We start from the raw sequence: 10,493 nt of genomic DNA on the forward strand, positions 1-10,493 counted from the left end.
GCACTACCTCCATATAAACACCGGGACGGGTTTCCCAGCACCGCTTTTCAGCAGGAGGAGGGAAACCAGCCCCGACATGAGGGCGGCTCTCGCTCTGCTGCTGCTTTTAGGCACGGCGTGTGCTGAGCACCGAGGTAAGGGCATTCATCACGCGCCTGGGGCTTTGCTCTCACCAGGGATGAGGGGTATGAGGCTGGGGTCTGTCAGCTCCGGTGGTTTTTGGCGGTCTTCCCTCTCCCCAGCCCACTGCCAAATCACTGGGCAGGAATCGGAGAGAGGAAAGGGAAGGCGTGGGATGATGTTTCGGTAGCCGGGACACCCCTTTGGGGTGATGCTGGAGGAGCTGGGAGAGGAAGAGGCTGGGCTGGGGTTGGGGGCAGAGGGAGGAGGAGAGGACAGTGTCGCAGGGCCTGGATTCATCCCTTTGCAAGGGAAAAAAGAGATTTCCTGAACTGCTTCACAAGCACCATTTCACTGTAAAACCCACCCCTCGGGTGGAAACGATGCTCTCTGCCACCCCTTGCTGCCTTCGCAGCTCCACGGGGAATCATCCACCTGCGAGAAAACACCCTCAGAACCTAATTCTCCCATACCACCTTGTGAAATTGAAAATAAATGCCACAGCGGGCACCGACACCACGACCACCAGCCTCTGTTCCTGCGAGAAAAGACAACTGCCTTTTACCACGTCTTCCCCTTCTTTCCCAGCACTACCAGCCTTGCAAAAGCCCCCCCACCCTTTCTTTCCCACCGAAGCAATGTGACCTTCGGTGTACAGCACATAACCCCTCGGTTTTGGGGAGCTGACCCCGCTCTGCACTGTAATACCAGTAAATACTGGTATCAGTATTTACCCTGCCAGTACCAAAGTCTAACCAATGCAGTTTGTAGCAAAAATCGATAGCATTTTTCCAGGGATGAGAGTCGCTGGGGATGTCTTCACGGCTGGCTGCTCCTGACCCCCATGGTCCCGTCTCCAGAGCTCCCAGCCCTCACGGACTCCAAACCCTGCCAGGAAAACCAACACCACGCATTTCAAACGCGCAGGAATGTCCATCTGGACATGGGACGAATGCACCTAATGTTTTACCTACAGCTCTCCCAGCTACAGGGAGGGGTTTTCCCCCCCGCCCCGTGCTTTGACTGCAGAGCTGGAGCAGCAGCCTGGGTACCAGAGGTGCTTCTCCGAGACCGGCAGCACAGCAGCAGCCTTTGCTGGCCTGCAGCGCCGCGCCGGCATCTCCCCAGGGACTGCCACCAAATCTGACTTGAGAAAAGAAGCAACTGAGTAAAAAAAGTAACAGTCCTCAAAGGAATAAAGCGAGAGCCCTGCAGCCTTTGAACCACGTTCCGTGGTGGTGTGGCATCCCTCATTCTCATGCCACTGCGGCTCTGGGGAGGGAAGCGGAAAGCGAGACCAAAATAGGGGGTTAAACAGGAACAGGCTGTTCCCCAAATGATCATTTTCCCTGGCAAAACGCAAAAACCTGAGTTATTGTCCTTAGGAGGCTCAATTAAGCAGAGCCACGCTGCTTTGGGGATTTTTTTCTGCAAGGGGAAACGTTGCGGGAAACGAGCTCCGTTGCCACCCGAAGAGCGGGGCGCAGGAGGTGGTACTGCGGGGGGAAGCACAGCGGCGCTGTCCCAAACCCCAGCCCATGCAGGCGCACCGGTCCCGGCTCCCTGGCCGCCACCCAGGCTGCACCCGACCGAGCCAGGGCACAAATCCTCCTTTTTCTGCACTTACAGGTAAAGCTTATGTCCGGGACAAAGTCTGCCAGGAGTTCCAGGCGCTGGGGAAGGAGGACTTCCGAACCCTGTAGGTACTTCCTGCCGGATTTGCCGTCCCGGCACGCTCGGCACCTAAGCCAAAACCAAAAAGAAATAAATAAAAACAATCTTAGAAACGGGAAGATTTATTCACTCCCTGCAAACGAGGACTCTGATTGCCCTTAACAGGAGAAAAGTTTGCTTCGTTGTTGAACTCAAAACCAATTAGGTGCTTAAATAATCAGGAATTCTAACAGCGCTGGCACGTGATCCCCTGGAAAGGGCAGCCCCCAGCCTGACACCCGCTCCAGGTCTTTCCCATCTGTTTTGCAAGGAATACGCGGCCGTTTCTCGCAGCACCGCAGCTGCTCCTCTCCAGCTGACGGTGTTAAACCCCATTTGGGCAGGACGATGCTGCAATGCGACTTTTGATTTTTTTAAAGAGAGAGAAACAGGCCCCCAGCTCATCCTCTCCTTGCTCCCTGCCCCCAGGACCATTATCGCCAACAGCAGGAAATTCTCCAATGCCACCTTCGAGGAGATCAGCCACCTCGTCCGTGAAATCGTCTCCCTGGCTGAAACCTGCTGCACTGAAGGCGCCGACCCCTCCTGCTACGACGATGGGGTGAGGCTGATCGAAACTGGGTGATGCACCTCAAAACTGGGAGCTGGGCGGGGCGGGATAGCCCCTGGCACGTAACCTCCTTTCCTTCCCGCAGTCCTCAGCTCTGTCGGCCAAATCCTGCAGCGGGGACTCACCCTTCCCGGACCACCCCGGCACGGCTGGCTGCTGCGCCCAGGAGGGGCTGGAGCAGAAGCTGTGCCTGGCCGCCCTGCGGCACCCGCCCCAGCAGCTGCCCCGCTACCTCCAGCCTTCCAACGAAGAGCTCTGCCAGGCCTTCAAGGAGGACCCCAAGGACTTCGCAGACAGGTAAGCCGGGCTGGGGATGGCACTCGGTTGAGCCCAGCTGCGTGCTGGCACTGCTCGACGGCTTGGTGCAATAAGCCGGCAGCAAGGGGTGGTACCTGGAGAGGGCTCCCATCCCCGAGCAAGCCTAGCACCCCAAAACCCCCACATCTCCTGTACCCAAGCACCCGATCCCAGGGTGCCAGGTCTCCTCAGCCTGCCTCTGCCACAGGTTTCTGCACGACTATGCCAGCAGCTATGGCCAGGCACCCCTGCCCGTGCTCCTGGGTTCCACCAGGACCTTCCTCTCCATGGTCTCCACCTGCTGCATCTCCTCCACGCCCACCACCTGCTTCCTGAAGGAGGTGAGGTCCTTCGGACCACCGGGCTCATCCCCATCCTCGCTCCCCAGGGAGCCAGGCAAGCACCGTGCCGATGGCCTGGGAGAGGTGGCTGGGAAAGGCTCACATTTCCCTTGGAGGACACCTCCATCTTCTTTTTGTGGCAGAAACTGGAAAGGCAAACCATCTCTCTCCTCACCCTGATGTCAAACCGGCTTTGCTCCCGCTTCACAGCGTACGGGAAGGACAAATTCACCTTCAGGTAAAAGAGGGAAATGGCCTTTTCTCTCCTCAAACACAGGCCAGGCTGGGAGCACGTTCCTATGTGGATCCTGTTCACAAAGGCAAATTTGAATTAAGATGTAAAAACAAGCAGTCTGTAGCATCGCGTGGAAATGCTCTGTGTATAGCAGAGGCGGAGAGCCAGCCCTGGGGCTCGCCATCGTCTCCCTCCCGCACCTCTATGCAGTGAAACGCCTGTGTGGAGCTGTTAACGGGGAAAGGGGGAGCCGAGCTCCCTAAGCCCCTCGTACGCCTTGTGCCTGCCCAGCTACCTCACCTCGCTTGCTCAGAAGATGCCCGGAGCTTCCTTTGAGGACCTTTTCCCCCTGGCAGAAGATGCTGCCGAGATGTTTTCTGAGTGCTGCGACTCGGTGGCCGAGGACTGCATGCAGAAGAAGGTAGGAAAGCCAGGCCCCCATCCCCAAACCACCTCCCGAGTCACAGCAGGGGCTTAGGGAGTGAACCCCGTCACAGTGTGGGGGGGGGTCTGCAGCCTCACCAGCCCTGGCAGGACGCCGAGCCCTGCACACCCTCCGCTCCCCTCTCTGCAGTTATCGGAGCACACGGCCAAAGCCTGCAGCGCGCTGCCGGCCCGAGACGAAAGGTTCGCCGACTGCTGCAAGGGGAAAAACCTGATGCAAAACTATTTCTGCATCTTGGCCTTGCCACCAGCGCCTGCCCTCAAACTGCCGGAGGCACAGAAGCCGACGAATGAGCAGCTCTGCAGCGAGGAGGGGGCTCGCCTCGCCACGAGGTGAGCGGTACCCGCAGCAGCCGAGTTGCTGCCCCTTCCTTCTCCCCTTGTCTTCATTATATTGTTTGTTTATTATTAGGATAACTGGGGGAAGCATCCTTTCTTCTCCCAGGGCTGCACAGAGATGCGAGAAGCAGCCCCCATCCCACACTGAGCAGCACCGGTAACAAAAACTCGCACGGCAACTCATTTTCCCCGCTCCAGGTATCTGTTTGAGCTGGCGCGGAGGCACACCAGCGTCCCCGACGCCCTCCTCTGCAAGCTATACGACGTCTCCAAAGAAGTCAGGGGGGAGTGCTGCTCTGCCAAGGACACCTCCGCCTGCCTGGACAGCAAGGTGAGCGCAGGGCCGGCTCCGTCGGCTCACCCTGCTCGGCCCCAGCCCCGCGTCCCCCAGAGCCCCGCAGAGGCTCTTCCCAGCGTGGTTACAGCCACCCTCTGCCACCCAGCGCCAGCAGGCGGGAGAAGAGCTTGTCCCCTTCCTGGAAAAGACCAACAAGCTCTGCGGGCAGTACACCGAGTTAAATTTCCTCGACTTCAAGAAGAGGTAAGCCTTGGGATCCCCACCGCCCAAAACCGGATCAGCGAATGCTGTCAAAATTTGGCCAAAATTTTGAGGGAGCACGAATGGAGCTGGTGGTTTTGAGCCCGAATAGCAGCAAAATACAGGGAAGCACATTGGACATCCTTTGCACCCAGCCCTGCTCCCGCTGCCATCCATGCACGCCTCTCCCCCTGAAAATGCCACATGGGTATTTAACGTCCCCGCTATAACCCGCCGGTCCTCCCGCCGCAGGCTGCGGGACAGCTTGATGCAGAAGATGCCAGAGGCCAGCCCCGAGCTGCTGGGGCAGCTGGTGGAGCAGCGAGCAGACTTCGCCTCCACCTGCTGCCCCCCCAACTCGCCCCCCCTCTACTGCGCCTCCAAGGTAAATCCATGGCCCACCACCACCCTGTGCCGCCCTGGTGGCCAGCCCCACGGCCAGGGCTGCCCTTTGGCTCTTTCCCCCCTCTTGCAGGTGAGCGCGGAGCTGGCGGAGGCGCGCCGTGGGGGTTCCTGCCTGCTGGACTAGGTGCCCAGAGGTGAGCGGCTGGGGCAGGGGTCCGGCGTGCCAGGGTGGGGATCCAGCACGCCAGCACTGGGGACCACTTCTCCGGTCATGCACGGATGGAGGGGGGAGCGTATGGGGCCAGGGAAAGGGGTCACAGCCACGCACCTGGGGCTGAGCTCTGCGGGGCTCGCAGGGAAGCGGGACGTTGAAAGGGGGCACGAGGGAGCTGGGCTGGAGGACGCCCGATAGATGCCCGCTTGCACCAGGAGAGGAAGGTGCCCCCGAGCCCACGGCTCCCCGCCGCGCACCGGCAGCACCTACGACGCATTCCTGCAGCTGCAATAAAAACTTAGACAAAGCACCCTCGTCGCTGCTGGAAAGGCTTTCTGCACCCCCCGGGCGGTGGGGAGGGCGGGGAAGCAGCACAGCCCCAAATCTGCAGGCAGGAGGGGGAGGAGGAGGTCCCGGCTCTAGTCCTGGGAGCTAATGGTCTAAAAAATAAAGCAAGAACACTGAAAACAGTGCTCTTTGTGAAAGAGACTGGCTGAGTCTTGGGGGGGGGCTGCAGGCTAAGTGGCCCTGGGTTGGGAGGCAGGAGGAGGGCAAACCCAGGTGGGAAAAGGACAGGAAAATCCCCCAAACCCAAATTTGGCAGGTTTTTTTGCAGGAGAACAAGATCTAAATATACCAAGGAATACAGATAACGACAACTGGATGTGCAGAGATGTGCCCTGCAGAGATAAACCAGCAAATTAAAACCGCCCACGCTGTAGCAGAAAACCATGGATGAGCTGAAGTGATGGTCAGAGGAAAACAATAAATGAAATAAAAGGATACAAACGGAGCAGCGGCCTTACCAATGGGGCAGAGGGACTCCATCTGAAAAGGGAAAAAACTGCAAGGAGCAGTGACTGATGGGCAGAATTGGGGGAAATAAATTTAAAGCTAATTAGGGCCTGAGAAAAATACTTTTCAGAGAGCATTAGCAGACAAGAGTTGCCACACTCACCAGACCCCACCTTAAGCAAAAACAAGAAGAATCCCCCATTCATATTAGTCCCTCTCTGGCCTGGAGAGCATCATTAGCCCCCAGGTCTCTGCTTAGTTTCCCCACAACGGGAAAAATGAGATGGATTTGGCCGGCGCGGTGCGGGACGAAGGCGGCAGCGCAGCCTGGGCTGCGGGCAGGTCAGTCCCTGCCAGAGTCCCTCCGGCAGCTGCAACGCTGACAACCTCCTCTCTGGGAAGCTGGGGGGATCATCAAAATCTGTCCTCCTCCCCGCCTGGGAGCCTGCAGCGGGTGCTGACGGTGCTCCAGAGCTGCCATCGCTGCGCGAACCTTTTCCTAGGAAATGCCTCATCCAGGCCCCCACCTTTGACCGCGGCTATCCTTGCTAGCAAAGTTACCCAGGGACCGTGCCAACCTCGTGCTCTGGAGTCACTGAGACCCCAAAACCCTGCTAGAAATAGAGCAGGGGCACGCTTGGGTGCTGCCAGCATTTCAACCAGGGCAGTGCTGCTGCACCCACCCACGGGCGGCAGTGGCAGGGACAGGCAGGGACCCCTGAGCCTGGGGAGCAGCAGCAGCATCTCCTTGGGGTGGGGGGCATAAGGGGAAAGGAGCCTCACCCCTCTGAGGCTGCGTGGGGTGGCAAGGCGTTATTATTTCTGGGGACAGAACTAGGAAGAAAGGCTAACTTGCTTTCTCTGTGCAAGGCGTGTGTTACTGGGCAAGAAAAACACCCTTCCTCTGCATCAGCATGCAGATGTGCCGCACGCTCTCCCAGTGGGGCGGCAGGTGGTCGTTATCACTAACCTGGGACTTGTCCCTGTTGCACGGTAGCAGCAGAACCACAGACACTGAGACACCAGTTCCACCCACAACTGTGTTATATTGTGCTTTTGGCATTTATTTTCCAAAACAATTAACAGTAGTTTTTCACCCTCTTCTGTTGGGGTGAGACACCCACATCTCCTCCATACACTTGGCATTGGCAGCAAATTCTTTCACCTTCCCTGGTACATCAGTGTATCTGTAGATGTGTTGCCATTTCAGCTTCTCTCTCCAGGCTGTACCCAAGGCAGCAGCTCTGGGAACCAGCCGTGGTCACCACCGTGCATCGGGTCCCGGCCGGACAGAGGGCTCTATCCTCCCGCTCCCATAAAACCAGCTTAGTCTCTTTCAGGCACAAGGTTAGTGACCGGCCTGAGCTTTCCCTCCCTTCCAGCGTCATCTTTGCACCCGTCAAATACAAGATGCACGTGGTAAGGGCTAACAATTACAGAGACCTTCTGGGTTTCCAAGAAAGAAGTGGGGAAATACAATTAAATAAGCCAAGAACATCTCTGCTCTGCGCCTGTTTCTAGGAAATATGCTTTAAAAAAAAAAAAAAAGGAAATTAAACCAGCACTGCTTATTACCATTGCAGCTTTCTGGGCGAGAAGCACGTACTGCGATACCCCAAGGGTATTTCCTAATGCCGAAAGCGTGGGCACACTGGAGAGAGCAGAAAGCCAAGCCCAGGCTCTCTCCGGAGCAGGCTCCATCACTCATCCCTTCACACCCACAGCACAAAACCTCTGGCAAGGGCTTTGCTCTACACATTTTCAGGAGTGGGCATCACTTACTGCTGTGGTGTCCCATCGTCTTAGCTATTGGGGACTTAAAACAACCTGAAGCCCTGCTGGCCATCGGCAGGTGAAGCCAAAGGGCACGGGGATGTTTAGCTGTTTGCTACTCCCTCGCCCCAACCAGGGGCTGAACCCCACCATGCTGATGGGTGTCAGGGGGATGCCCTGAAACGCCACACGCGGACAGCCAAGCTACAAACAAAAAAGCAAGCCCAGGGCATCTCCTGGAGCCATGAGCAGCCTCGACAGCCACAAGATGCTGGGATGGAAGAGTCCTGTCTCCGTCCACATGCCGGCAGGGCAGCTGGCCAGAGGTTTCGGCCCCCAGCTCCCCAGCCCTCGGCACAGGGCTGGCCTGCCAAAACCCACCCGTGCTTGATGCATTTTGACTCTAACAGCACGAGACAACGCTGCCTGCCTCGGCAGGAGGCTTTGGGCAGCAACGTGGACACTCAGCCCTCTGGATTTCTTTACCAAGAGTGTTTATTAGCATCCATGTTTAGGCTCCTCTCAGCTTTAATAACATATGGGAAAGCCCCATTCTGCTGCATCTTCCTCCCCACAGACTTATTAGGCAAACAATAACACTGAGCCATCAAAGAGATTGCAGCCACTAAGGATTTCATTTTAGCAATGGGCTGCTTCTTGGAAACAGGTCCCAGGACCTTCCCCACGCATCCATCCCCAAGCAGACAGCCCTCTCCATCCCAGCCCGGCACGGAGGACATGTCCTATTTCCTTTGCACCAGAAGCTGCCCACCATCACCTGGGGAGCTTCCAGCTTTCCAGACGGAGGAGCTATGTGTCATACCACACCAGCAGAAAAAAATAAAGCCAGGAAAGCCCGCAAGCCCGTACCCCTCCTGAGGAAAACAGCACCTTGGCTGGCAGCAGCCTGCGCAGCACCCGGCGAGGGCTCCCGGGAGGCATTGCACAAGGCAAACGCACCCCGTGACAGCAAAGCCTCCACCACTGCCACTGCTTACGTGGGGACAAAGAAAAAAAAAATGAACCCAAAGAGTAATCAAATGTTGTTTAAAAAAACCCCAACAAAACCAAAACTCAATTTTTTTTTTTTAATTAAAACCAGCCATCTTCTGAGAAAGCCTGGCTGCTCTCAGCTGATGCCACCCGGGAGCACTGACTTGGCCAGCAGCGTACCCCCGAGGGATTCCCACCCAGCCCTCGGGCAGCCCGGGCAGAAACCACTTCCCTTATCTAGTCGTCTTTGCAGTGGGGATTTTTGTTTGGTTTTCCATTTCATTCTGTTCACTGGGTCTCCTTCCTCCTGCCCTCTGATCCCCAATGGGCACGAGGCAGATTTGCCTCCTGCATTTTTGTCTCAGCAGCTCTCTAACCCATTTCCAAAGATTTGAAACAAGCAGAAAAGTCCTTGTTTATTAAAAAAAAAACAAAAAATAAACAAAAAAACCCAAACAAATAACACACCCATCCTTGTTGCTCAGAGCAACCCTTTCTGGCTGGTCCGTCTGCTTGAGACCCCACCACCAGGGCACCCAGCAAACCTCAGGCCACCTCCAGCACCCTTCCACCAGGCAGCTTGCAAAGCCCGAGGCTGAGTGTGCCATGAGGTTGGAGCAGGCAATGCAAAAAGGACAGATAAAAAAAAAAAAACCAAAACCCAAACCAAACAGCTCTGCCAGGCAGATACCGTTCCCAGTCACAGCCGTCTCCAGCTGTTAGTCACAGTAATTGCACCACTGATTAAGCAGCAATGCATTGCAGGCACGATGGCAGGGTGGGAAAAACAAAACTAAAGGCTTCCAGCCAGGGAAAGTGGGGCTGGGATGGGGAAAGGGGTGACCAGAATTGCTCGAGGCACTAAAAAACCATCAGCGCTGAATAAAACAGCTCCCAACATTTACCTTGCCGGTGCTCACAGCCCATCCAGGGATGCCCAGGCTCCTGTGGAGAGGAAGGCACATAAATGCTCACTAACTCATGTGCAGCAGGGTGGCTCTTCCTAAAAATTGGAAAAACCCCTCCAATCTTGCCACAACATCACCCAGCCTTTTGGGGGAACGCAGGGAGTTTCTGCCTCCCTGCCAGGCACCTAAGGCGTGGGGGAAGTGATTTGTTCCTGAAGAGCAGGTTAAACCCAGCACAGAAGTAAATAAACTGACCAACTTCTGCCTTTTTTTTTTTAATATACTATCAATTACTAGATCCAGAAAAGCATTAAAAAAGGTTAAAGGTATTAGTTTTATCTGCCTCTGAGACCCAGGGGTCTGTTTGCCTTCCCAATGACTCCATCCCCCAGCCATTCAGACCAGAGTTTCCTCTTTTCAGCCAGCCACATCCCTGTCATTAACTTAAGTACACACAAAAAACCACCAGCAAGTACACAGGTTCATACCTCCTTTTAATTTTATTTTCCTTTTACACTGCATACAGGGCTTTCCTAAAAGGAGCAGCAAGCATTTTCCTCTTGGCGTGACACCCAACGCGCCTGCAGAGACAGACTAGGCAAAAGTTTCCAGCCAGCTGATAGGAACTAATCAGCAATTTATAGGGGAGGGGACCAGCTCACAGGTGATGTTCATGCCACCCAGCTCACACCCAGGGCTTCCAGCAGCTGCAAGAATAAGTAATTAATTTCCCCAGGGGATAATTCTGGTGCCCCAGTGCAGAAATGGCTCCCCAAAACAGAGCGGCGTTCTAAAATACCACAGAACACTTTCCACGCTGACAAAACAGAGGAGATGTTGGATAACACATGGCTTTTGGTCCTAGTT

General features: G+C 55.8%; 1 protein-coding gene across 6 annotated transcripts; it reads left to right on the plus strand.

Annotated features, from left to right (window-relative positions):
* Positions 1–28: 28 nt before the first annotated feature.
* GC (GC vitamin D binding protein) lies at positions 29–5,950 on the plus strand. 6 transcript variants are annotated; one of them, XM_075089972.1, is made up of 13 exons: positions 29–134; positions 1,750–1,819; positions 2,263–2,395; positions 2,490–2,701; positions 2,910–3,042; positions 3,186–3,280; positions 3,569–3,698; positions 3,852–4,054; positions 4,259–4,391; positions 4,504–4,601; positions 4,851–4,983; positions 5,074–5,137; positions 5,762–5,950. In XM_075089972.1, exons 1-12 carry the CDS (start codon positions 77–79, stop codon positions 5,125–5,127), a joined length of 1,452 nt encoding a protein of 483 aa, XP_074946073.1. In that variant the 5' UTR covers positions 29–76; the 3' UTR covers positions 5,128–5,137; positions 5,762–5,950. The 6 variants fall into 6 exon arrangements, with proteins under 6 accessions (XP_074946073.1, XP_074946072.1, XP_074946074.1 ...); XM_075089971.1 differs by having other exon boundaries at positions 5,774–5,950; XM_075089973.1 differs by lacking the exon at positions 5,762–5,950 and adding an exon at positions 5,300–5,467.
* The last annotated feature ends 4,543 nt before the right edge of the window (positions 5,951–10,493 follow it).

This window comes from Phalacrocorax aristotelis, chromosome 4 (assembly GCF_949628215.1).
Source record: "Phalacrocorax aristotelis chromosome 4, bGulAri2.1, whole genome shotgun sequence".
Taxonomy (NCBI): Eukaryota; Metazoa; Chordata; class Aves; order Suliformes; family Phalacrocoracidae; genus Phalacrocorax; species Phalacrocorax aristotelis.